The 26,627-nt window shown below is 41.7% G+C and overlaps 4 protein-coding genes across 8 annotated transcripts; 3 read left to right on the top strand and 1 right to left on the bottom strand.

The window, feature by feature from the left end:
* Positions 1-213: 213 nt before the first annotated feature.
* On the top strand, positions 214-7,653 carry LOC134188707 (lateral signaling target protein 2 homolog). 5 transcript variants are annotated; one of them, XR_009971384.1, is made up of 12 exons: positions 236-412; positions 1,170-1,422; positions 1,488-1,510; positions 3,426-3,628; positions 4,449-4,538; positions 5,358-5,447; positions 5,507-5,608; positions 5,673-6,229; positions 6,292-6,348; positions 7,072-7,175; positions 7,234-7,415; positions 7,470-7,653. XR_009971384.1 is itself a non-coding variant. In XM_062656882.1 (11 exons), exons 1-11 carry the CDS (start codon positions 335-337, stop codon positions 6,915-6,917), a joined length of 1,731 nt encoding a protein of 576 aa, XP_062512866.1. In that variant the 5' UTR covers positions 214-334; the 3' UTR covers positions 6,918-7,172. The 5 variants fall into 5 exon arrangements, 4 of the variants coding, with proteins under 4 accessions (XP_062512866.1, XP_062512874.1, XP_062512882.1 ...); XM_062656882.1 differs by lacking the exons at positions 7,234-7,415; positions 7,470-7,653 and adding an exon at positions 6,573-6,719 and having other exon boundaries at positions 214-412; positions 6,787-7,172; XM_062656890.1 differs by lacking the exons at positions 7,234-7,415; positions 7,470-7,653 and adding an exon at positions 6,573-6,724 and having other exon boundaries at positions 217-412; positions 6,787-7,172.
* A 750-nt stretch (positions 7,654-8,403) lies between these two features.
* Positions 8,404-11,037, top strand: LOC134191774 (uncharacterized). The gene is made up of 2 exons (XM_062660399.1): positions 8,404-9,758; positions 9,934-11,037. Exon 1 carries the CDS (start codon positions 8,662-8,664, stop codon positions 9,706-9,708), a length of 1,047 nt encoding a protein of 348 aa, XP_062516383.1. The 5' UTR covers positions 8,404-8,661; the 3' UTR covers positions 9,709-9,758; positions 9,934-11,037.
* LOC134191784 (putative lipoyltransferase 2, mitochondrial) lies at positions 9,723-12,874 on the bottom strand. The gene is made up of 6 exons (XM_062660409.1): positions 12,735-12,874; positions 11,861-11,983; positions 11,466-11,546; positions 11,286-11,415; positions 11,087-11,227; positions 9,723-9,989 (listed from the first exon to the last, which is right to left on the bottom strand). Exons 1-6 carry the CDS (start codon positions 12,846-12,848, stop codon positions 9,910-9,912), a joined length of 669 nt encoding a protein of 222 aa, XP_062516393.1. The 5' UTR covers positions 12,849-12,874; the 3' UTR covers positions 9,723-9,909.
* Positions 12,875-13,099: 225 nt separating this feature from the next.
* Positions 13,100-18,528, top strand: LOC134188696 (uncharacterized). The gene is made up of 4 exons (XM_062656903.1): positions 13,100-13,342; positions 13,420-13,500; positions 18,153-18,341; positions 18,403-18,528. The coding sequence occupies exons 1-4, from the start codon at positions 13,160-13,162 to the stop codon at positions 18,526-18,528; spliced, it is 579 nt and encodes a 192-aa protein (XP_062512887.1). The 5' UTR covers positions 13,100-13,159.
* Positions 18,529-26,627: the final 8,099 nt, after the last annotated feature.

Below are 26,627 nucleotides of genomic sequence, written 5' to 3'. Positions count from 1 at the left end.
CAACTAATTAGCTAAAGACAGTTATTTGTTTAAATATTTTGCAGTGTAGTACGGTAGGTGTAAACTTTGATGCACGTGACTGTAAATAGCAATGGTCTGGACGTCATCTTTGTGCGCAAAGCGCATGCGTTTGATCTGCACTGCTCGCATGACTGCGGTTACAGTAGCTTACGTCATCACAACATGACTCGTTCGACATTTCGCAATCCCGGACGTACAAGTGCAGAAAAGCAACTTACGATCGCGTCATTTCCAGTTTGGTTCATCGCAGTGAACAGTTCAGCGTTCGAAGTGAAGTTAGTTTGTTCTCATCTAATAATCAGTCACTCACCAGATGGCAATGACTACAGCAGTCAGAACGCCCAGCATGCCGCCAATTTCTGCTTTCAAAAAATTTTTGAACAAACCCAAGGTGAGTCTTCTCGTTTTCGATTTTGTGTTGGACAGACTAGTGTTGATATGGCGCAGTGTGTCGCCTACGAGAGGTCGTGGTGTAGTCGGAAAGCATGTCTGAGGTGCACATCCGCAGATGTCAGGTGCTAGATAGTGTCAGACACCTGACAGTCGTGACAATCCAAAACACAAAAGATAGTGTTGGGGATAGTGGAGAGGTTTGGGGCATTTCTCACTTTGTGAATCAACAGGAAGCGGGCTGATTGTGGAAACGTGTAGGCGAGTCTCGACGTAGTAGTTTCGACTGTACACAACTTGTTGTACCCTGGAGACCACTTCGCACGTGCCATTGTCCAACGTGTCGTCTGACTCGCGCATGTATCATTTGTAGACACATAGGCTTCAAATGGTCTGACCGGTAAACCAGAGGCACCGAAAACGGTCGAAATATGGCGTTTCTGTGTAGTCGGTTTACCGGTGAGACCAGCACATACAAACGACTTATTTGTAACACGTGAGTAGGCCACTGGTACAAGGTACGGTATTTGTAATACTTCGCAACAACAAGTAGTCCTGAGGGCTTATTGCTGTGGAAGCGAAGTTGCACACACTGCGTCAGTTGTTATATAAATTGTACACGCGTGTGTAGTAATAATAACAAGGACATAGGAGACTGTTGTTCAAATGTAGAGCCCAATCATCACGCCCTTTCTAATTGTCTGTGGTTGTTATGGCACCTCTTTTTTGTCCGAATAACGGTTTGTTTTGCGGTGTAGACTTCAGATCCACATACGTTGGCCTTATTTTACCACGCCAATGAGGCAACAAAGCGGATGGAAACCCAACTGGTCAAATCGAGACGCCGCGGAAGTGGAGTGCGAGACGTCCTTCGTCATGTGAGGCACAGCCAGCAGGCACTTATGGACATCATCATGCAGTGCGTCGAGGAAGCGGTGCCTGAAACGGAGCGAGCGAGTCGCGACTTTAGGGTGAAATACCCGGATGATATGGTTATGGAATCTTTGAATGGTATGGGTTAGCTTTACGAATTACGTGTGACGATGGAACTCAAACTTAGTTCCCTTCTATTCTAGGCGGTCTGTGGCAGAGCGCAGAGGTGAGGACTCATGCTGTGATTTGTGTGTGGTAATTTTGGGTGAAATCTGTGGGGTTACTATGTGACTGGTGCATGCAGTTGTTAGAAGACTATTGTATCGATTAGAGACTATGTGTACTATATAATTAGAAGACTACTAGCTAGACTGTTACAAGGATGCTGTTACTGACACTGCCAGTGACAATGAGTGACAATGAGTGACAATAAGTTAGGTTGCTGCTTTTCATAGCCACCAAAACCAGTGTGAGTTGTGGGGAGAGAACAGTTCCTGTGTACTTACTGCTGGTGACATTTGGTATTGCCTCTTGAAATGAGAGTGATCATAGTGTAAAATTGCTTTTTATGCAGGGGCTCTTAGAGGTAGTTGAGTTCAGTTGGTCTTTGGCATGTATGCTCAGTGCTTTGCCAATCTTATTATTCCTTTTACTCATTGCTTTTCTGACCTCTTGTGGATGTACACAAAGGAATGCATGTGCTCAGTATGTGTTCAAGGCAACAGTTTTGTGGAAATTTATCAGTGTACAGAATGTATTATTGTAGTGGTAAGAGTGGCCATTTCCAGAGCATGGAGACTGTGAAACATATACATAGGTGGCACCATGGCAGTTTAGGTAGGTCTAAACCTAGTTGTAATGTACATCTGACTGTCAGCTGAAGGGGAAGTGGAGATACAAAGACTTGGCTCTTCTGATGAGAATTTCACATATTTGACATATTTAATTGACCAAAGGCAGTTAAACTGGAGATCTAGACTGTGAGGTGACACACCTTTGTTTGTATATTATACATCAAAAACCACAATCTGATGAGAATTGGTAGTATCAGGTTTAACTTAGGTAAGTGACAGTATCATATTGAAGTGTAGTATTTTTTTATTGTTGAAAGGTATCTAAGATGGGGTCAGTTGCAGAGTTAGTTACAATGACATAACCAGTGAATTATGTGTACTTACCCATGTGCCTTTAGGTGTGGTCAGTGTTCCACTACTGCTGGTAGTAACTATCATATCATATTGCAATGCAGAACTCATCATTTGCAACTACACCTGTTGTACAAGATGCTTGGTTTGCAATATGCTTGGTTTGCAATAGGACCCTGAGGAAGGTTGTAAAGACTGGTAGTTTTGTAAACACTTGCATCATTACCGACTGTGAAACACTAGGTACAGTGGTGTTTTCCAGTCACACATAACCAGCATAACAGGTGACCAAATAAATATCCTGCATGTTTAATATGGTGGACATGAATCAAGCTGCATAGCTATGGCATGGGGAGGGTTTGCACTATAGTGCTTCTTCATTGTATAGGAATACTCCTGCTGTCATGGGGGGGGGGGTCGAGTTGATTCAAGTTCAATTCTGGGGGAGGGGGTGAAACTATTTAGTCCCACCCAATTTTGCTGCAGTGCCACCTGGCTTCCTGAGCCTGTAGCATGCTTACAGTGCAACATGTAGCTGTGTTTACCAAGAGACACATCTACTAAATGAACTGGCTTGCTTCCCTAAATAAATGGCATGTGAACAGGGATGGTTGTTGGTTTGATTCGACTCAACTCTTGCTTTGATTCGACTCGACTCTTGGTTTTAACCATTTGGAACAGAGGTCATGGGAGAAGGTATTTAGTTACAGAAGGGCGATGGCTCTATTGTCCACCATGTTGATTGAATGTTATTACTAATCATGTTAGAAATGGTTGTTCTCACCTGACCTACTTTTACCCTGTATAGTATAACCACAAGCGAGACCCAGTTGGATACTTGCAGGTTGACAAATGAGCTGGCCTATCTTTTTTAGTGTAAACACAGTATTAGCTATATGTAATAATGTCGTTATACGACTTCTACCAGACACAAAAATTTGTTCTTCGTATTCAAATTTTGTTGTTGGTGTATTTGACGTTCTTTCTTGTTTACAGATATTAGCATCTGGACAAAGTATTGTCAATAGAAGAGACCAATCTACTGAGATCAGACCACTTGCTCGACAAACCATTTTAGCCATCGGTGCAGTGAGAGAGGCACTGACCCGTCAGGCACTGGTCTGTCTCACCGATTACTCTCCCGAGACAACAAACGTGCTCAGTTGGTTTGATCATGTGTGGGTGCAATATGAATACAAGTATGTTTTAGTCATGTTTGCATGCTTGCTTTGTTTTTGTTTATGTATCTCTCGTTGTGTATATCTGTTTCTGTTTTGTCTGTCTGTCTGTATGTCAATTCATCTGTGTCTGTCTGTCTGTATGTATATATGTATGTATGTATGTTGTATGTATGTATGTCTCTGTCTCTGCTGTCTGTCTGTCTTTCTGTGTGTGTGTCTGTCTGTCTGTGTGTCTGTTAATACATACTCTAGCAGCGTGATTCTAGGAATGTGCAACCTGAGTCAAACTACTGTCAATCACATTTATTTTTGTGCACCTCGTTGTTGGTGAAAAATGCTTAATTAAAACCTTTGGTGTTACCGTAAATTTTGTGCATGGTGCATGGTACTTTGATCCACGCACAAAATGTGAAGAACGGAATTACCACTAAGGGAAATTAGCATGATTGTGAGTTGTGGGGTTGCCTGAAGTGTGACCACAGGTAGTGTAATCAAAATCAATGAGTTAGCAGAGTCAAGAGTCGTCACGAAGTCACAGATTTGCTGTAATTGGTATAAGCTGTATGCAATAAGTAGCATGCGCTACCTTGTTAAATGCTTATTAATTAATTTTACATTTTGCATTAATTTAATTAATTAGGTAAAATTGCTTGTATCAAAACAAGGTGGCACCTAAATGTATATAATGTATACAGTATATACAAATACTTTTGTCTTTTGTCTGTTTGTTTGTTTTTCATAGTGTACTTGCCCTCTTCCTGTTATCTCCTGTGTGTCTGTTTGTTCAGATTGAATGCTTGTGTTTAAAGCATCTGTTGTTGTTTGTGTGTAAATGCAGCTATGTGAGCAATATGTGTCCTATTTTCACTGTGGACCAGTTCGAGCAATTGGAGGAGTGTATCGTAATGTTCAGTGAGGCAACGCAAAGGTGGGCAATGATAAATTGCATCGTGCCGACTTCGGTGGTGTAGTAGTGCACACGTCTATGTCTACATGCCTCTTGTATTGCATCAACCATTTTGAATGATATCGCCGCTTTTCCTGTCTGCTATCTTCTCTGGCTATTTTGTAACTATCTGTAACAACTCTGACTAGACCAAGTTGGATGTCTAGTTCAGTCGATCAGGAATCGCTCGTCACATGAGCCCTGGTTCAAGCCCAGCTGAGCCGAGTCGTGTCCAGCCATGTCAGAGAGTGCGAAAGCAAGCCATGCGGCTAGTGGATGTATTGCACGCTAGCACTCATTGTTTGCTAAATGGGCCATGTGTTAGGATGAAACCAAGATTCGGCTATTCTGTTTTACTGTACATTACATCATTCGATTTGGGCTTGAACTTGGTCGTCAAAGACAGATGACACAGACAGCCTTGTGCTCATTCCATGCCATTTTGTATGTATTATGCATGCATGGCCCACAACTTGGCTTGACTATTGCACAATGAGACTGTGCCAGCCTAGGCCATGCTAGCACAGCTTGGTGCAGTTTGGTACAACTCGTTCCACATTCACACGACATTCTGAAACCGAGTCGACCGTGCTCGGCCAGTTACAAGTGCTGGTGTGAATGGGCTATAATTCTAACAGTAGACTCAACTACTGCACCCATGAAAACCTGATAAACAGAGTTACAGACTACACGTTTGCCTATCTGTTGCAATATCCTGGTCGATCTGCTTGTTTCTTTCTCCGTTCGTTGTCTGTCAGTTCGTTCGACTTTCTAGATTTTGTAATCCTTTATCATTTATAGAGCTGTCAAGTTGGGATATCTCTCTCAGGACATGTTAGAGACGTATGATCCAATCCTGATGTTCTCTATCCCACGTCTGGCTATAGTTTGGTAAGAGTTTTGCCCAAATGGTCACAAAACAAACGTCCTTGCATTACGTCTTTCTACAGCGGTCTTGTCGTCTTCCCTCGCGGTCCTCTAGACTTGGAAAGAAAGTTTTGTGACATCCCTGGCTGTTTTCGAATCAACCTCTCGATTCTGGCAAGAATTAGGTGAGAAATGATCAAACTACGTTACTACATTAATTGTTTGTGATTGCTGTCATTCGGTGTACAGAGAATTGTTGCTTGCTCTGGACAGCAGTGAGTTCACGATGCTTGAGAAGGCATTATGTAGCGCCGAAGGTATCGGTGAGCTAGCCAGAGATGTTGATGGCAAGCCAGTGCGAGTGGCCAGCACCAAGAAGGCAGCTACAGACAGCCATCCTGAACACACAATACAAGAAAGCGTCGACCAAAAGCAGACAACCGAGGAAAGCCAAGAGAACACGAACGACAGAGAAGAGACAGTCATCAAGCAAACACCCGAGGAGACGGCCAGAATTCGGTCCGCATTTAACGGTTCGCAAGATCTACTTCATCGCTTGTTTGTTGCCATTTCTGGCATCGCCGACCAGCTGCAGTCGAACCATGCAAGAGACATGAGGCTAATTCTCAAGAGCACGTTTGCTGTGTGCGAAGATCCCGTGCCGGTCAGAAAGAACATAGACAACTGTGGAGATATCGTACCATCAGACGTGGTCTCAGAGACTGTGGTGGACAACGTATGTGAAACACAGTATGGGCAACAACAACAACAGAATGGAAAGAAGACAGAGAGGCATTTTGCAAGTGGTGAGTTATAGTGTGATGTCGATAGGAATGTTGTGTGTGTGATCACTGATGTATTTGTAAAGGTGAGGCCGACGTGAGTGCTGATGTTGTAAACGTGTCAGAAAGAGCATCCGTACAGGGTGAGTCGAGGGAGTCGTGTGTCCATATCTGTCGTACTTGTCTATTATAGTTTAAATAGCCCAAACACAACCTTTTGAATATATAGTGTTGAAACTAAACATTGAATGTTAATAACCACAAAATAAGAGTAATAGTAAGCTGGTTAATTACATTAGAAAATGAACGCATGCATGTCCATGCTGCTACAGGATGCAAAGTTTGGATAAAATCTTTCTTTCATCAGGTCCCTTGTCTGCCACAACACTTCCACCACCTTCTCGTGATCAGTCCTGGGTCATGTATACAGTATATGGCAGGCTGAGCAACAGTGGATTCTCTGCTGAGAAGAGACGGTTGCCGCTTTTTGGAAATAAGACTTGTTCATTTCAAAGTCTCGTCTGTTGTCTATTATTGAGTGTTTCTCCGACCGGTCATTGCATTGTCTGTTGTTCCTTCAGGGAGTACTTACTTGCACAGCACCTGTCAGGCTGTCCATAATGCCATTTTCACTTCCGGATTAGAGAACGAAATAGCCAATTACCTACCACCTACGGCAAACAAAGTTTGGTTTTTTGTTAAGAATCCTTGATGAAATAGATGGCCCCTAAGCTTTCACATGCACTGTTACCTTCCCACAGTGACCTGCATGTTTATTTGTCTACTACTGCTGTTCGTGTTAGATGTCATGCATGTACTACACTGTCTTATTTGTTCACTAATGTCCATGATTTCTACTCTAACAGAGCCTCCAGTTTGGATACCAGATGTGCAATCCAGTAGATGCTCCCATTGCAAGGAAAAATTTACTCTCATTCGACGCAGACACCACTGTCGTAACTGCGGAAAGGTAAACACTACTGCCTACCATCCACATCCAAATATCTCTAAGTGATATGTTTGTGTAGATATTCTGTGGTCAGTGTACTAAGAACTGTATTCGATTACCTCATTTTGGGTACAAGGTGCCAGTGCGGGTTTGCAATTCCTGCAGCCAATATCTCATCTAGGAGAACGACTTGTATACACATAAATATTTTGAGTATTTTGTTCTTTTGCAAGAGGGAATAATTTTTGGACAGAGTATTGTGTAAGAGGAGCTCTACTATTGACTATATAACAAACTGTATTCTATTTTCAACAGGTTTGACACTTATACATATCAAGCATCTGTAAAGAAACTTTTCTGTTCTATTTGAATACATGAGCTACGAGAGGCAAACATTGATGTTCTTGCACTGTGTTGTCGTAGATTCGCGATTTGCTGTGTATGTCGATCAGTACTCTTGCATCAGGTAGAGAAACTTAATTTTAATTAAGAACTTCTAGACAGCGTGTGTGACCAGGACGATCAATTCAAGGTCTGAACCTACTGTCTGAAAGTTTGAGATTATGGAGGTGGCCTGTCTCTTTGTGATTGTTTGTTTATTTCTTTGTGTTCCTGTACTATTGGTCACTGTATGCATTCTTTTCTGTTTGTAAATGTTGTGAACTTGCCTGTGCAAGGGTGCAAGGGTGTAAATCTCTTGACCTGTGTGATTCCACAGACAGTGGTGGGTCCAGGCATGGTCACAGTCGGCATGTTCCCCCCTCCACCCCGTTCAGAAGTGCCCTCAATTGCTCTGGCTAAGTATAATGCTAGTCCCCTAAATGAAAAAACCAATTGAAGCGATCTTATTTTTCACTCTCAATTATGTATTTAAGCAGTGTCAAGCTAATCGGTAAATTCTTCGCCCAAAAATAATTTGTTAACTTGCAATACAACAGTAAGTACCATACTAACTGGTTCATAATTCTACTTGTCCGGATGTCGAGTCACGAGGCAAATGTTTGATGTCATAAAGTTGATGACGTCATACAGCTTGTAGTCCTTGCCCCCTTCAGCCAACTCTGGATCCGCCACTGACAAAGTGTGTCTGTGGCTACAACATCTGGTCTAATCTACTCTAAGACCACTCCCCCTCACTAATCTTTCATTTCCCTGAGGAGTCCTCTGGCTATGGAGACTGTGTAATCATTGATATCATTACATGTGCATGAAATGATTCTCAAACATACGCCGTCAGCTTGTTTTACTATAATTATTTATTTAGCAGTATTACTATGTATTGACCACTGCTTTTACAATAATAGTCCCTTCACATTATGGTATATACTACATCTCTACTGTCAGTTTCATTTGCATCTTTCTGTGCCAGGTATTGAAACTACATCTAAATCACACTTTAACAGCAAACATAAATTTGAAATTAAATGCTATTTAAAAAATATTGATATTAATTGTTATTGCCGAGCGCAGTTTAATATCAATTTAATTATTGATCTTGCACAATACCATGAGCTGGCTGTTGCGAGCTTCCACGCGCCTCTTTCCAAAGCATCGTCGATCTATTCAATGTCGCTCCATTATCCAGACATGGACCGAAGAAGTTAATCCACTCGGAGCGTTGAAACTAGATTGGCGTTGTGAACGCAACGTAGATATTCATGTGTCCTCTGTCGACGTCAGCAAGACAGTAGGCGGTTACAAGGCACTCGTTTCACTGAAAGGAGAGAACCGGGATACGTGCAGGGTATCGGTGAGCTACAACAAAATGTCAGAATACGGGGAGTTGGTAATATCCGGGACCGAAGCGGTTTCAACTACCAGTAATGATTCGGTTTGTTTGACTGTCGAGTTGCCTCCTCAGTTTGATGTGTTTGTTTCGGCTATTGCCGACTCTGGGGTCTCCGTCAATAACATGGAATGTGACACAGTTGATATCAATACGCAAAATGGTCTTGTTTTGCTGGATCGTTTGAAAGCCTCGTTGTGTTCAGTTTTGACGTCAACAGGTGATATAAAGTCGAAAACACTTGTGCAAGGCAGTTTGAATCTGAAGACAGAATCAGGACTTATAGATGTTGCGTCCGCCCGCGGATCCACGTTGTCATTGGAGACTGTATATGGATCCGTATTAATGGAATCTGTTTATTTCAACAAAAGTAGTGTGGTTAGTAGGACAGGACCGATATGCCTCGGTGCTCTCCATGGAGATGCAACTGTGAGGAGCGAAACCGGGGATATTTGTATTAAAACGATGGACGGTAGTCTACACGCATTGACAGAGGCCGGAGACATCGACGTGCACGTGGCACGATGTGGCACTATTCACATCAAAACAATTCAGGGAAACGTAAAGCTAAAAGTCGGCGAAGACGTCAGATTGAAAAACAGCCAGATGGCCGTGTCAGCCGGGAGTAATATTGATATCGCCGCGGGTATGTGTGATGATACTGCTGATACGGACAGTGAAATTAGTGTTGAAACAAAAGAGGGCTCAGTACAAGTTCAACGTCAAAGCTGGCTTGACTCTTTAAATATAAACTCTATAAATCGGTAAAATTCAAGATTGCATAGGCAACACCGTGTACTCGTATTCTATTGAACAAGGTAAAGTATCACCGTACAGAGTACATATAATATACACATATTGATATGTAAAACTATCACTCTACATTACATGTAAAACTATCGCTCTACGTTACAGTGTACTGCTACACGTTGGTTGATGTTGCTGATTTACTGATTTGTTGCTCGCTGGTTAGCATTCTGTTGCTTCTTGCAGGTCAAACTGATGCAGGAGAGATCGAATCAGCAGCGGCTTTACTTCTTTGGTACTAACTATAAGACATCAAATGGGAATGTGACAGGCGAAGGTGGACAGAACCTGTTTTGACAAAGCCGGTCTGAAACTGGGTTCATGTTGAGTACAGCAGCCACGCTCAGGATTATTGGTCTTACTTGCTGATCCCAGTGCTATCAGTCAAAAAGACTGTAGAGATACCCTGCCGTTTTTTGATGGTGCAATCTTGACTTAATTATGGAGAGCTCAATTTGTCAACTTTGTCTTGTAGCAGGATTCTTATCATCACAGCAGCCACACGTTTGGTGTGACAATAAACATAAACATGTAGGTTATGGTAAACATGCAATACATATGGGCTTGTGGTTTCTGTGACCTCTGAATGGCCAATACAAGGGATTCAGCAGATAAGGTTTCTGGTATGGCAAAAATGATGACGATTAATTAATATACATTGCAGTGTCAAAGTACATATTTATCGACCCTACAGTGCACAGCGTGAGTTAAAATCATATATTCACTTATACCATGGTCATGTGACGTGCAACCAGTTACGAGTGTGTATTGAGATGGTATATATGACGTATTGCACAGCAAGTGTGCAATAAGTTACTTCCAGTTACACTCTCACTTATACTTATACACATCATATGACCATGATATAAATAATCTGGAGCATAAAGCTCTTGAAATAACTTATCATTTTATTAGTGTGCAATATGGCTTTTACCAGTACTGGGAGTGGGGTTAGAGCCCTTGACTTTGCCTTGGGCAATAACTCCGCCCCTCATGCTGGTAAAAGGCATATAGCACACTAATCATACGATAACCTATACATAAATGTATGTATACATGTAGACTGTATGTATACATGTGCAGGCAAACAGAAAGACAGACAGACAGACACAGACATACATACTGTATATACAGACAAGCGGACAGAAAGACAGACAGAGACATAGATGCGTACGTACATACTGTACATGTTCATATGTATCATGACCATATAAGTGTCCCAGTCTTTGCCTCTCTCGGTCTCTCTCTATTTGTAAGTCTATACCGACTGGTTTGTCGCTTGTGCTGACACCCTTACAATATAAATGTTCTGTTTGTTGTGAGAAATTCAACTATTTACCTGTTGTGCCTGTTTGTTGACTGAGTGATGTCACACCCTTCCCTTCGATACCGCATGGCACAATGTGATCAAACCAGCTCAAGTCGTTGTCACAATTCAAGGCCAGTCCATGACTTGTGATACCTCTTGATACGTGTAGACCTAAAAACAAACAGAAATAATTCATTAAATGTATGACAACAACTAGTCTCACGGCAACCTATTGCACAGATCTTGTTGTCGCCAACCCACACTCCAGTGTGTGGAGATCTTTCTCCGAGTACTTTGTACCTCAGACACAGCCGAATAATGGATTCTTCCAATCCATACACAAAAGTCCGAAGTGAAATCTACTAAATATGATTGAGAAACGGGCAAGATGATTGTGAGTGTTGTGCACCTGTAGACTGCGAAGATCGACAATGGGATAACAAACGACTTGGCCAGGACCGTGGAAAGTTATTTGACCACCTCGTTTCGTCTAGAAACATAATGAACAACCTGCACATATGTCCCAAATGACTAAGCATGCGGATCAGTTTAGTTTCCTGTCTCTGACTGGCACTTCTTCCACTATCACTCTGTCTGTCTACATTTGTGCAGTTGGCATTTGTTGACCCACATGCAATCATTTTTACCTGCCTACCTGTCTATCTGTCCGTCCAGTTGTCTGTCCACCGTCCTCTCAAACCTCCTGTCTACCACTTTCTATAGCTACCCACATGCCTATCTGGTTTTTCTGTCTGTCTGTCTGTCTGTCTGTCTGTCTGTCTCAATGTGTGTTTGAGAGCACACCTTGTGCACTTCTGCACCTAGAATCTCTAGCCGATTTTGATCGTCCTCAATATTACGAAGCGACGATCGATGCCCAAGCGTGTACACATTCGGATGTTCGCACAGAAGGATTGTATTCTTTACCTGCTCAAAGAAGCAAAGTAATGCTCTGTCAAAGGCATGAAATACACTTGATGTTGTAGGCTATCGCTAGGTAACTGATTAGTAAGCATATTATATATACACTAGCTATTTTTGTACATAAAGTAGTAATAGCTAAATGTAAGAGTCAATAATAAGTATGGAATGTATGTTTAGTGTAGCCGCTGAAACAAACGTACAGTACATGACATGTGTTGGTGTAAGCTGTAACCAAGCTGAAGCAAGTGACATAGTATACATAATCAGACAAAAAGCTTCAGCACCTATTTGGTCATAGTGGTACATAGTCTAGCTGTGTTTCCGTTTTTGAAAGTGACTGCAGTTGGCAAACATAGAAGAAAAGACTGACTTATATATGATAACGGAAAATTAGCTGAGACAACATTAATGGTCGTAAGAAAACTGAATATATGGAGAACATGTTCACTTTACAAGAGTTTGTTACATGTGTAATGTTTCAAATGTGTACATGCACACACACACACACACACACACACACACACACACACACACACACACACACACAGTGACACACACACACACACACACACACACACACACACACACACACACACACACACACACAGTGACACACACACACACACACACACACACACACACACACACACACACACACACACACACACACACACACACACACGCTGTCATGCAATTTAACTAACGATTTTGTTTGGTCAATATTAATTAATTAATTGTTCACACTAGATTCTACCAAGCTTGAATGAGAACGAGCTTCCAGTTGTTTCTGTACGTGACAAAACTGCACTCTTAATGCTTCTGAATACGCAATTCTTCCCAAATCCTTTACGACTACATTTACTCTCATCACCAAAATATGAAGAGGGCCTTGACGTTCCCGACCGCTAATTGCGCAAAATTATGATAATTTGAAAGAATTGAGTGTGTCTAGGCTGTCATATGGCTGTCAATAATTCAATAGCAACTCGTCTCGACTGCACTTTTTCTGATCTAAAAAACCGGACACACTTTGCTGTACAGAGTTTCTGACGCTTGAGGTCCGGGTACGCGCGTCGTATTCACGTGACAAATTTACTTATTTGCTATCAATTTGCAACTGAATGCTTGTGTCTTCGTATTGATTTTGTTTTCTGGTCTCTTCGACGTTGGTGTTGCACTATGTCAACGCGGCTTTTGGTTGCGTTTGTAGCGTACACGGTTATAAAACATCACGGTTGCAAAGGCAGGATTTACAACAAAGCCTTCTCTATCAGTAGCAACCAAATTGTCCAGTCTGAGAAACTCCACGGATCTCGTTTTGGATTTGAAGAGGGAGGCACGCTCTCTTGGAATCTTAGCTGTGTAAGTGTTCTGACGGTGGCATCGATTGATGTAAAAGTAAAAAATGTGTTCGGTGGGTGTGTCATGTAACATACTAGGCTTGTCTTCATCCATGTCAAGGGGAAAAGCTGTTGGGTTCTGTAAAGTTGTTGTTGTGTGAAAGCCAGGTTGAAAAAAAGGTGAGCCATCTCATACCAGGCGTAACAATATGCTTGTTGATGTACGTAGCTAATGGTAATTAGGCGACACAACAATATCGTTTTCTTTGCATCTTTTTGGTTTCATGCAGACATGTCAGTTTTCTCAGAGTATGTTGAGACTCCACGCAATTTGTCTTTTCACGCCCAACCAGATATGACATTCCCTCTCAGGCGTAGTGGGAGACTGTTGGGTGATGGCTTCCTGTAGACATTTACCTCATTTAATTAGACAAGTCAAGGTTACTACAGTATACGTGTTATCTATGCCCATATGTGTGGCCGGTGCTTGCATTAAGTATTGAATTGTCTACAACACCTGCTGTGCCTGTATCTGTGGTCTACTATATCTGTAGAGGCAAATAGTTGCATGAATGTGCCTGGTGCTTGCATATCATGTATTATCACTGGATGTAGCACTGATTTGCTTTATAGATTTTGTTGTAATTTGTTGTCTTTCTTAAAAAGTATACTTCTTGAATTTTTGGGAGTCTGATTGTCGTGGTTCACTTATAGTATTAAAGAATCCATTGCTGTATGTAGATAAGATAAGGTACAGTCAGCTCTAATAGTTCGTTTGTTGGGACTTTCTAGGTTGCATGATTCTGGGGTGTTGACGTTCTGAGATAAATCAAGAATATTGACCTATGAGAACAAAGGCAAACTCTGCTTTATGTTAATGAAGAGTAATGTGCAATGAGTAATATGCTAGTACATGTACAGTCTGAGGAGGAAGCCACAAGCCACTACAAACTTAGATGCTAAAGAGACCAGATAACTCACTACCACTAAGAGAAAGTACCGTATTTCTTCGATTAACGCTATCCTCGATTAAACACCATCCTCGTTCAAACTCTGCAGCTGAAAGTTCAGATAAAATAGATACGCTGCCCTTGAATAAATGCCACATTTCAATGACTTCGAATATATCTAGCTTAAAGTTTGAAGGAAAAATTTTGCGACTTCTTTGGAGACATACATGTACGTAGACAAACGTTTCTTTAGACTACAATAATGCACCCAGATACTGTTTCACCAATGACGTCTCAAAGTGTGAAATGTGTACCAGTATGGTAAATTTAGTTCTCTTGCAAAGGTGTCAAATGTACAGTGTGTACATGTACACATTCCTAAAGCATGGATGGAGAGCCTTTAAATTAACAAATAAACGACGCCCTTGTTTAGATGCCACAGTTGGAACCCTAGCTAAAAATATGATTATGACTTTTAATCAAAGGAATACGGTATATGGATACAGAAGAGTAGACTCTTCCACCAAGTATACATCAAAAAGTGCAATCACTTGCAGGCACTGCAGTAGAATCTTGCTAATCCAAACAGCCCCGTGCCAAGCCCTGTTCAGATTGGTGAAGTTATTCAGAATACAAGAACACATAGAGGTCCAGACCTTACCTTGGACAACCAGACCACTGGTGCATTAACGTACCATGTCTCTATATGTGTCATGTTTGTGGTAAACGTTACAACTGCAACGACTACGTACTTCTAAATACTGTGATAGTCAGGATTCAAAATAGTCAGACAGGCGCATTTGCTGAAGACTAGATAACCGTTTCAATGCAGCAGTAACCCGGATTGGACTGCCTCTGAATTCCTATTATGATCTGATTTTGTGAGCCAGGGTGCTAATAATCCGTGGGCCAAGTCCAGAATTGCGACTTTTCCGTTGCACCCCATGGCAAACCATTTTCTTTCTATCCTATCTTATGTAATTTTTGTGTGATTACGAAACTGATGTTTTTATTAGCGTCAGAGTGTCTAAAGTTGACTAAAACAGCGTTTCTTAAATTAAAATGTTGTCATAGTAACCAATATGTAAAATTAAAGAGAAGTTGGATTTGCTATCAAAACTTTTAGGAATGGTTGACAAGATTTCTTAAATCAGAAATCAGATGTATTTAACGGAGCTCAAATGGATGATGTATATATGCATGCGAAGAGATATACAGTGTATAGTCAGTCTCTCTGTGTTATAATAGTGACCACTATAACTTCCAATTAAATATGGTCAGTAACACTGATGCTGTTTGCTGTCGCATCCAGTGAAGTCATGCAACTCAGGAAGTGCTCACATCTTCTAGCAACCACACAATATTTGTTATGCTGATGTGGCACCTTTTATTTCTTGACTCTGTCTGCCATATGATCTGTGCCGCGGGATCTGATGTGCGCCCGAACAGCCTGTCACTAAAATGTTACTATCTAGTGAACATATGACGATACGTATGTGAGATACTGTTGTGTTTGATGCATGGTTGGCATGCAAGAATATTCGGTTGTTAGCTTCTTCTTCGCTGCATGAAAGTGCTGGAATCAATTGGGCAGTGACAACTAGACCATCGATTTGTAGCAAACCTTGAGCAGTTGCTGCGGTGACACAAATACACACTTACATCAAGGAGACGTGCGTATTTTGGTAGCTGCATGTCATTTCGTAAACAGAAAATCAACAAATGCTATTCTATTTGCTGCTGTTGCCATGAACCTTTCTGTCATAATCGAGGAAGCATCTGGTGACGATGCTGTCTAGGATGAAAGCAGGTATGACAACCCGCAATTTCTCTCAATTTAAATGCAGATAGCGATCACATCACGAAGTCAATTCGATTTCTGGAAGACACAGTATCGTGTAGAAGAGGGATGCCGGCAATTAGAGGTAACTATAACAAGTTGTACACCAGACAAGGTCACTATTAATTAATTGAGTTAAACATTGACAAATTGTTCTGCTCTAAACTTAGCACTCTCCCATGCTGGCTACTGTTGATGGAGGAATTCAAAAGACAGCCAATTCTAAAATGATAGATTTTAATATCGGAAAATATGTGACTTCTGTACAATTTTGATTAAATGCACATCTACCCTTTTGGCATCCATGTAGTCGTGAAAACAACGATCTGTCGGACCGGGGTACTGAGGTGGGGAACGATTGCCTTACTCTTGGTAAATGCAATACGGGCAAATGTTTTCAACTTTACTTTCTCTGCGACACCCAAGAATCTCTAGGTCATCGTTAGCCTAGTCTTTTGGTCGATAACTTTGATGATCTCATCGGTCTTTGCTCTGGAGTAACTGCTCCCTGTGAGGTAGAATACGACCTAGCTCTTACCGGCTTGCAACAAGGTCAAGGTGAGGCAAAAGGGCAGTTCTTTCAACAACGGTTGCATGTTGACATCACAACTTGGAACTAAACTTTTAATTAGACTTTCTACAGCGGTATTTATCACTTAATTGCAAGAGCTAACATGTTGGAAGCTTCACAGTAACGTACAGTTAGCAGAAACCATCACAAGATCAGGATTTTGCCTCCACTTCTATAACGCGCGTTAGGCCTCACGGTTCCAGTTCATTGCTGCGCGTCTAATTTGCTAAAATTGTCTTGTTCTAGGTGATCGGACACTATCTGTCTCACCAAGCATAGGTATTCTCAAATATCTAGAGTCATACGACAAGCTCCAAGTGCCAAAAATTGGTTTGCCAAAGGGTGCATGGAAGGCATTTTCTGAAGCCTTTTTTGCAATTGGCCCACAGACTATAAAGGTAATTTAGATTAGCAAGGTTTGGGTTAGCAAGGTTTGGGTTAGCAAGGTTTGGATTAGCAAGGTTTGGATTGGTGAGGTTCTACTGTACTTCCTATTCTATGTTTTTTTATAATATCTCGATCTCAATTCTGCAAGTAAGAAAGCAGGGAAATGCTGATTTGAATAGATAGTAAAAATCCACATTTACGAAATATGGCAGTAACACTAAACCCCATGATTGATATCAACATGACATCCTGGACTAAAATTGACTAAAATTTTGACGACCTAAAATTTTAGGAACTTGTCAAATGATGACAACTAGTTGGACTGATTTTTTTGAACTCTGCATTTAATTCTTAAATCAGATGCGTGACTACTGTCATCTGCAGCATGTCTTTTATTTGACAATCATGTGTGCAAAAACCATGTCATCTGTTGTTTGTAATATTCAGAATTCAGAATTTGTGCACGTGTTCTTTTTGACAATGGCAATTTTAGATTTTGACTATTGATAATAGGTGATAGAACAACTGGGTGTATGAGGCGTGTTCAAATACTTTAGTTCTCTCAGAACTATCAATTGAGCACGAACTATGAACTACCCCCTCCCCCATCAATTCCAGTTTTAGAACTAGAACTGTCAGAAGAGTTCTAGCAGTTCAACCATCTGAGCTGGAATTATTGCAACTGTGGGTGTAGCAGCTCCAACAATTCCAGTTCAAACTGGAATTAGTATTCGAACGCGCTGGTTGTGTGCATTGGGGACATACAGCTTGGCAAACACAGTAGCTATAATGTATTTACACAGGTATCCAAGTCTAAGAGTAGTTTTCCTATCTTACATTTGTGTTGTTTACCAACGTTTAATTTAATAAACTTACAAACCCAGTTGTGCTGGAAAAGAGAACTGTATGATTGTTGGAATTTCAGATAGCAGTTGGGTATAATGAGTTTGAGTTCGGAAATAATTAATATAGCATGTGGTGTGTAATTGTGTTAAGTTAATGTTTGTTCTTAAATTGAAAATGTGACAAGTTGTTTCAACATTGTATAATTTTGAATACTCTAAATATTTTGGGGTTTATGTAGGTGGACAAGGCTGAGCAGTCTGAGCTATGTAATGCTGTTTTTGATTGCCGCACCAACCCAGCTAGGCAAATACAAAATCAAGAATCTATATCTTGGATTGTCAATGAATCTATAGAAAAGAGCAGCTTCTACACATCTTATATGCTGAAATGTGGAGGGAATGAAACTGGTGCTGGTTTTACATGCAAGGTGAGTCACTAGGAGAAGTCAGATAGGGAAATCATAATTTTCTCAATTGGTTAATCAATAGCAAAAAGTTGTGAAGAGGATGTGTGATTTGATGACATGTAAAGGCAAAGTTTATCAGGGAGTGTGGCACTTCCTAAGTAAGGATGGCATGAATCTAATTTATATTAATTTGATCTTGTTGGGATAGCATATTTCTGAAATGATTGAATATAATGGTGCAATTTTCATACCATCTTGTGTGCCTACGCAAGTGCCATGATCTGTGACATTGCTTTGGTTGCAGCACATTCGGGGAAATTCTCTACCTTCATATCTACTAGTTTTGTGTAGCCAGACCCTAACGCCCCATCGGTATGATGCGCCGTTAGGATCTGGCTGGCTACGCAAGGCTACCTCTTTCACCAGAGCCGTCTTGTCCTGCTTCCCTTCTAACAATGAGACAACAATTTTAATTGACCTAATAGTTAATTGGCTATCGATAACGGATAAGAGCAGATACACCAGTGATTGGGGATGGAAATGTCTCTTTGTATGCCATAATGGTCTCACATAGTCAGATCTGCCTCTAGTCTAGTCTTTTAGCCATTGCCAACGTTTGGCACAACTTCAAGGAGAAGTGGTGCCGACTCATTGTTTTCCACTTATAGTGTGTAGAAATGGTGAACAGGTTGTTGTCGAAATTAATCTGCTTGCAACATTGCACTTTGCTGATCTGAGGTCTGACACGGTGTCTCGCCACTTTCTAACGGCTTCACGATGTCATGCAATATGAGCAGAGACATTCTGCAGAAGGTGAAGGACACTTTTGATGACAATGGCTTCACTCTTTTTGATTGGCTAATTGCGTGTAGTTCCGTCATTGTACTGACCTTCAATTTTGTAACACTTACCAACTGATATAAGAGCTGCCAGGGAAGATACAACTGCCAAAGAGCATTGACCACGCTCAGCATAGCCTATAATGCCCCAAGCATGCACTTAATAAGAATTCAGCCACATGCAATACAGCCATTCTTTTAAACTGAAAGACAGGAGCAAGTATGCAAGATATTCTTGTGATAAATAATAAAACAAGTAGGGATGGCTGCATACTTTAGCTAGTGTTTGACAAAACTCATTAGGGCTTGAAATAGTTCTTAAACAAGAAGTCATGCAATTGATCAACTATTAATCTGAAACAGCTTTCCTACAGTTAAATCCCTATTTCAGTCTTGTTTTGCTTTAAGGTGGCTGCTGGATGGGAGTGAAGTAGGTATTTATGGGAGAGTGGTTTCAGATTAATAGTTGATGAGTTGCATGACTTCTTGTTTATAAAGTTTTTCAACCCCAATTGAGTTTTGTCAAGCACTAGGTAAAGTATGCAGCCATCCCTACTTGTTTGTTTATTTTTATCACATAAATAGTTTGCATACCACTGTTTACTTTCTGTTATGGGTATGACTGACAATTCTTCGAACGTCTCATAAGGGATGCACTCAGTGTTGTATTTAGCAAGGGATTCACTGAGAAAAATTCAACAAGGAAGTATGTTATGCATGGAAATGAAAATTTAATCAATCTAGATCATAAATGTTGATTTCTGCTAACTTGATGTGGAAAACAATATGTGTAGTGAAGTAGTTACATTTTAGATGTAGTAAAAGGAAGCGAGGCCAGTGTGGAAAATAACGGTAGGACATAGGACAATGTCTCACCAAATGTGTTGTTTGTCCGACCAAATACTGCACCAGTGTATGGACGTGTTTGGACAAAACATCCACTTCTATGCATATATGATAGTGTAAACCTTGTCTCTTAGCACCTGATGACTTTTCCAATGGTGTAACTGTTAATTTCATGAACTTAGGTGCCTCCTAGCATGCTTTATCTGGAGAAACCTCAGCTGCCTTAACGCCATTTCTCCTTTGGAAGTTGGTTGTAAAACATCATTACATGCAAAATGGCTGCAGTAGGGAGGCACTTGGTTATACAAGTAACACCATACAAGAATGTCCTAGGAACCTAGGCTCAGTCTGTCCAAGCTAAAATAATTCCCTATTTTCCACACTGGAGGCTATTACCAGATATTGTCATTGAGAGACTGAATGTGAACTTGTGTTGCAGTTAGCGCTGGTTTCGAATTTGTGTAAGGAAAAGAGGTATAACATTTGGCGATGAGGACAGGATTCAAGATCATTAGCTATGAGATGACAATGTTGTTTGGTCAGGTGGGCCGCCTTTAATCTCAGTGAAGAAGAACAGACAAACTACTGTGAGAGGATTAAGTTTTTCTTTGCTGCAAACAAATGGCAATTTTTTTAACTCTGAAATAGTGCTTGGCTGTAAAAATCGAACAAACACATTTAGCCAAGAGGCTACTAATCGAAAAGTTCCAGTGGAAACACTGATTACTGCAGGAACACTAAAACCTGAAGCCATCTATTATTGTGCAAGGGTACAGTTTAATAGGTGTGGTTAATGCAGTGAGGGTGGAACTTTAGCAGATTACTGTATAAGATGAAATATTGGCAGGGAATTTATTTTGGTGGATTGGCAGATTTTTCAGCGAGCACCAATACAAACTCCACCATTAGTTCGGCCACCGGGATATGTTGACGTCATTACCCACCATGGATCAGGTATCTAATAGCGAGGTGCGGTATGTCACGCGGATGAGACCACAAGATGGTAATTCTTGCTTGCCATGTGTTGTGCCTATACCTTGTCTAGCAGGAAGGTTAAACATGAGAATGAGGCCGTGAAGCTATCATGAAGCAGGATGAGTCGTGCAGGTCACATTCTTTGTGCTGACACAGCAATTCTTCATTAATACAGTAGTGGGAGACCTGTAAGTTATGGAAATGTGATGGCCATGAATGCTGCTGTTAATCACAAACTCCTCCATGACACCACCACTTAACTAGTGGGTGGGGAGTATCATACAGATATGATTTATCAAACAATGATGTCCAGTCGCCAAAATAAAATCTGCCAATATGCTATTTCTGTCAATTTTTTAGCAAACTGCCAAAATATATTCCCGCCAATGTTTCATCTATATACGACATGTAACTGTATTGAGGAAGTTGACTGAGCACTGTAATTTTAAGGACATGTTGTGTGACTGATTGGCTTGTGTAGTAAACATGAGAGAATAGAAAGGGCACTGTTTACAGAAGTATATTTCAGTTTGAGACAGCCTTTTAAAGGCTGGAGTCATGGAGACTGCAGAGAAATTCACAAGATGCAGATATGAGAGAACACCTCAATGTCCAGGCCACAGAAGACTGGTAATGTGGTGGACAAGTAACCCAAGATGAAGAGCAAATGTTACTACGTATTGTCATGGAAACCATCTTTTTGCCACCTGCAGGTTTAAAGATGTAACATGTAAAAAATGTCACAAAACAAGCTGCATTTCAAGACCCAATGTCCACAAAGTAAATAAAATGGTGGAGGAGAAGCAACCCATTTTTGTAGAAGTTAGTGGCAACAAAGGAGAGGAAGGAGAAGATGAGATAATACAAACTATTTACCACATGGGAGAAGTGTCACAAAGGGGTCTTCTACTGCAGATTATTATCAGAAAGGAAAGATTCTGATAGAAGTTGACACTGGGGTCTCGGTGTAAGTAATAAGTGAAGCAGTGTTTTGGAATCTGTGGAAGCATAAAGAGGCACCAGAATTACAACATTGTCACGTAACTTTGAAAACATACACAGGTGAACCAGTGACTGTTTTCGGCAAAGTGCAAGTTCTTGCCAACTGTGAAGGACAAACAGCCAGGGTATCCCTCTTGGTTGTCAAAAGTAATGGTCTGAATCTCCTGTAAAGAGATTGATTGAGGAGATCCAAACTGACCTGGAGCAGACTACTCAACTACAATCATGTAGGGAAGATTACCAGCACATTGTTGAAAGGCATGCAGAAGTTTTTAGAGAAGAGCTGGGGACCTATGTATTAAAGCAACATGCATGTGGCCCCCAAGCCAACCAATATTTTTGAAGCATGACCTGTTCCATATGCATTGACTTGGGCAGCTCCCATCATACCCATTTTGAAGCCAGATGTTATAGTAAATTAAGCTTTAAGCTGAAATCAACCCAGTGCCTGAGATAGAGGATTTGTTTAGTATTTTGGCTAGTGGAAAGCATTCACAAAACTGACTTCAAGTCAAGCTTATCAACAGGTTGATTGGAATGAGACACAAAACCATAGTTGACAATAAACACTCATCGTGGACTGTTTTAATACCATCGAATGCCTTTCAGAGTGTCATCAGTTCCTTTGATTTTCCAAAGAATTATGGTCACAGTATTTTGCAAGGTTTGAAACATGTCATTGTATATCTTGATTGTGGCAGTAGTGACTCTATTAGTTTTAAGACTTGGAGCATGCATAGTACAAAGTATGCTAAAGCACGGAACAGCGAGTAACTTTAGTAGCTGTGTTGAGTTGCGTTACTAGAGACTATAATACAACTGAAAGCATTACATGGTGTCAGGATGGAACGACTCAAGCCACCAGCAGAAATGTTGTTTTGCGACCACAACCTTGCAGAAGCATGGCGCAAGTGGGAACAGCAATTTCATTTCTACTTCCAGGCGTCTGAGTTAGACAAAACGCCACCCGCCACGCAGACGGCCATACTTCTTCATATGACTGGGCCTGAAGCCCAAGAGATCTACCAGACGTTCGTGTTCCCGCCACAGGAAGCAAAGCAACCTGATCCTAGCTAGACAGGATGTCAACGCTGTACTCTAGCAATTCAAGACATATTGCAACCCCAGACACAACACTGTATACGAGAGACACAGATTCTGGTCTAGAGATCAGTTAGAAGGTGAGGCAGTAGATCAATGGGTTACCGAGCTGAAAGTAAAGCAGCGTTGTGCGAATTTGGTGACTAACACGATCTTCTAATACGCGATAAGATCGTGTTTGGCGTCCAATATGAACGCGTGAAAGAGAGGTTATTACGAGAATCAGACCTTACTTTGCAGAAAGCGTTGGATATATGCAGAGTGGCAGAAGCAACAATAGAGCAGGTGCAAGCTATGAGCGCAGCGACACAATGAGCCAGATGCTATGCCCAATCTGAGCTTGAGGATTCACGATAGTGGCAAGTCACCCAAGACCAGGCAAGCAGCATGCAAGTATTGCGGAGGCTTCCATCTAGCCTCGAACTTCCAGACCAGAGAGTGCGCGAAACGCGCGAACTCTAGTCTGGACCACAACGATACTAAAATGATTTTGGAAGTATTTATCAAAAGCGATGCTAAATGGTAGTCTAACAGCGTAGGATCATTTTACTTAGATCAACATATCATATGTAAATGTCTTGAGATCTCACAAACAAAGAATAGACGTCTGCCGTGTTTGCGGTGATATCTTGGTGTACGGCATGAAACGACGACTCTTTGATTCTTTAGCAGACCGCTAGCTAGTCTAACCGCTCAACTAGTTGTAAGGTGATGGTGTAGCGATGCTGCTGTGCATGTCCTGTCACTGCAAGCATGAAAGATTGAAGAACTGAAGCTGAAACTAAAACTAAGATGTTTGCGTGCACTAGAGTCTTTATCACGGCTCTGGCTTACACTTAGTCGCCCACGTGGACTTCACACGCGCGCAATCAGCGTTATTGCACTTAGCATAATCAATTATTGATAGACCAATCAGAAATTACAACCAACATTCTTGTTCTAAGATGCTGATTGGCTTAGAAGTCTATTTTCGAAATCATTTCAGTACCATTCTGGTCCAGACTAGAGTTCGCGCGCTGTGCATGCTCTCTGGTCTGGAAGTTCGAGGCTAGCTTTTACCCACTTTGACAGTGTTCCGCCTACGGAAAGACGTGTTCAGCGTGTCACAAGAGAAACCATTTGGCCAAGTTTGTCTACAAACAGCCAGGCAAGTTAGGCATGTCGAATTTCAGGTCGACGATGCAAATGTAGCAGGCAGTGACGAGAATGAAGATCTACTGATGTCACACTTATATTCATAGGACATATCCAGGACACAGCAGAATGGACGGAACACCTTGATCTGGAGCGTGCGCAGATTGATTTCAAGCTGGACACCGGGGCCCAGGCAAACATCTTGCCTTTTGAAGTGTGCAGAGTTCTCAAGACAAAATTGCAGCCCACCAGCAAGATTCTTACAGGAATTGGCGGTGGTCAAATCATACCCAGATGCACAACTCAGGTCAGTTGTTTAGTCAGCAGAAACAAGGCAAGCTGAAGGAAGAGGCTCACGTTTTATGTTATTGACGACAACCTAGCCATCCTTGGAAAAGCAGCGTGCGAGGACTTGCATCTCATCAGTCTATGGACAATGTGGTGCCTGTGAATACACAACCAGGTCACACCAGGCAGCAACTCATCGAGCAGAATAAGGATGTGTTTAAAGGAATAGGAGAGTATGACAAAAAGTAAGACATCCAGCTTTAAGCAGACGCTGTTCCCGGTGGTACACAGCATCTGCGAGTCATACCATATGCAAAGAGAACCAAACTGCAACAGAAGTTGGCAAAACTGCAGCAACAAGGTATTATACAAGACGTCGAGAGCCCGACCAACTGGCTTCATAATCTCGTGATAACAGAAAAGAAGAATGGGAACATGAGGATCTGTCTGGATCCCAGACCCCTCAATAAAGTCATTAAAAGGGAGAGACACCAAATGCCAACAATGGCAGATGTCCAAGCCCGACTGGCTGGCAAAGCGGTATTCACAGTAGTCGACATGAAGGATGCCTTCTGGCACGTCAAATTGTCTAACGAGTCAGCCAGGATGTGTGCATTCAGCACCCCATGGAGTAGAAAGTGCTTCACAAGGATGCCGTTCAGACTGGCTTCAGCCAGTGAGGTGCTGCAGGAAAGGAACAATCTCACATTTGGGGACATCCCAAACATTCACGGGATTGCGGATGACCTGATTGTGGCAGGCAAGACGGAAGAGGAATATGACAAAGCCCTTGCTCAGGTGTTACAACAAGCAAGAGAAAGGAATGTGTGATTCAGTCCCCAGAAGCTACAGTACGAGGTTCGCCAAGTGAAATATATGGGTTACATTCTTAGTCAACAGGGACAGTGACCGGATCCGGAAAAGATTGAAGCGATTGCGGGTATGCCGAAGCCCCAAGTCAAAAAAGCTGTACAGCGATTGCTAGGCATGATTAAGTTCTTGGTCCCCTATATTCCAGCGGAGTCCGATATCACAGCCCCACTTAGAGATTTGATAAAGGACGGAAGTACAGTATGTGGAAATGGGATACACAGCATGATGCGGCCATCAACGACATAAAGCGGGCACTCACTTGTGATCCAGTGCAAGCGGACGCGTCACAGAGTTGCTTAGGGGCATGTCTCATGCAGCCAGGCAAGCCAGTAATGTACGCATCATGGACACTCACAACCGCTGAAAGAGCTTACGCACAAATAGAGAAGGAAATTCTTGCTGTCACCTACGGATGCAACAAATTTCACCCATATATATATATATATATATATATATATATATATATATATATATACATATATGGAAAGACCACCAATATTGAGATCGACCACAAAGCTTTGGAAACTATAATGAAGAAGCCAATTGGTGCACCACCACCAAGACTGCAAAGAATGATGCTACAGCTACAGAGATATGGCCTTGGTGGTTTGTTATGTTCCAGGCAAGCTTATGTACGCAGCAGACACTCTGTCGCAGGCGCACTTGGCAACTAGTCACGACACGGATCCAGAACTAGCCAGTAAGTGTGAAAAAGAAAGCACAGTTAGAACAGGCCACGGCAACAGATCAAGAGCTACAACGTCTCAATCGACAAATAGAAATGGGCTGGCTTCCAAAGATTGAGGATGTGCAACCAATGTGCGAGCATACTGGACGATCAGGGACGACCTTCATCAGGCAGAGGGCATATTGTTCAAAGGAAGGAAGATAATTATACCAAAGGCGCTACAATCAGACATGCTAAAGATTATACATCAAGGGCTGGAAAGATGCAGAGACCGAGCAAGAGCGGTCATGTATTGACCAGGAATGACAAAGACATTGACCGAGTGGTTAATCAGTGCAGGACCTGTCTGCATTTCCGGAGGAGCAATACTAAGGAGCCTCTTTTGCACATGCACTACCAACAAGACCATGGGAAAAGCTAGGAGTGGATATCATGACTTCGAAAGCAAACGATTATCTGATAGTAGCGGACTATTATTCCAAGTACATAGATGTTCAGCAACTGAGAAGCAAGACATCATCGTCAGTTATTAACACCATGAAGTACATGTTTACTACTCAC

This window comes from Corticium candelabrum, chromosome 1 (genome assembly GCF_963422355.1).
Source record: "Corticium candelabrum chromosome 1, ooCorCand1.1, whole genome shotgun sequence".
Classification (NCBI taxonomy): domain Eukaryota; kingdom Metazoa; phylum Porifera; class Homoscleromorpha; order Homosclerophorida; family Plakinidae; genus Corticium; species Corticium candelabrum.
This window is presented reverse-complemented; position numbering and strand designations above follow the sequence as displayed.

What these genes read in the sequence shown, in the direction of transcription:
- LOC134188707 (XM_062656882.1), top strand. Translation starts at nt 335, where the DNA reads ATGGCAATGACTACAGCAGTCAGAACGCCCAGCATGCCGCCAATTTCT. An exon ending in GTCTGTGGCAGAGCGCAGAG is followed by an intron (nt 1,511 to 3,425) that starts GTGAGGACTCAT and finishes TCTTGTTTACAG; the next exon opens with ATATTAGCATCTGGACAAAG. An exon ending in CCACGTCTGGCTATAGTTTG is followed by an intron (nt 5,448 to 5,506) that starts GTAAGAGTTTTG and finishes GTCTTTCTACAG; the next exon opens with CGGTCTTGTCGTCTTCCCTC.
- LOC134191774 (XM_062660399.1), top strand. Translation starts at nt 8,662, where the DNA reads ATGAGCTGGCTGTTGCGAGCTTCCACGCGCCTCTTTCCAAAGCATCGT.
- LOC134191784 (XM_062660409.1), bottom strand. Translation starts at nt 12,848, where the DNA reads ATGAGAGTAAATGTAGTCGTAAAGGATTTGGGAAGAATTGCGTATTCA. An exon ending in CAACAAGATCTGTGCAATAG is followed by an intron (nt 11,228 to 11,285) that starts GTTGCCGTGAGA and finishes GTTTGTTTTTAG; the next exon opens with GTCTACACGTATCAAGAGGT. An exon ending in TCAACAAACAGGCACAACAG is followed by an intron (nt 9,990 to 11,086) that starts GTAAATAGTTGA and finishes GATGTCTTATAG; the next exon opens with TTAGTACCAAAGAAGTAAAG.
- LOC134188696 (XM_062656903.1), top strand. Translation starts at nt 13,160, where the DNA reads ATGTCAACGCGGCTTTTGGTTGCGTTTGTAGCGTACACGGTTATAAAA. An exon ending in AAAGCCAGGTTGAAAAAAAG is followed by an intron (nt 13,501 to 18,152) that starts GTGAGCCATCTC and finishes GGGTTTATGTAG; the next exon opens with GTGGACAAGGCTGAGCAGTC. An exon ending in GTGCTGGTTTTACATGCAAG is followed by an intron (nt 18,342 to 18,402) that starts GTGAGTCACTAG and finishes GTTAATCAATAG; the next exon opens with CAAAAAGTTGTGAAGAGGAT.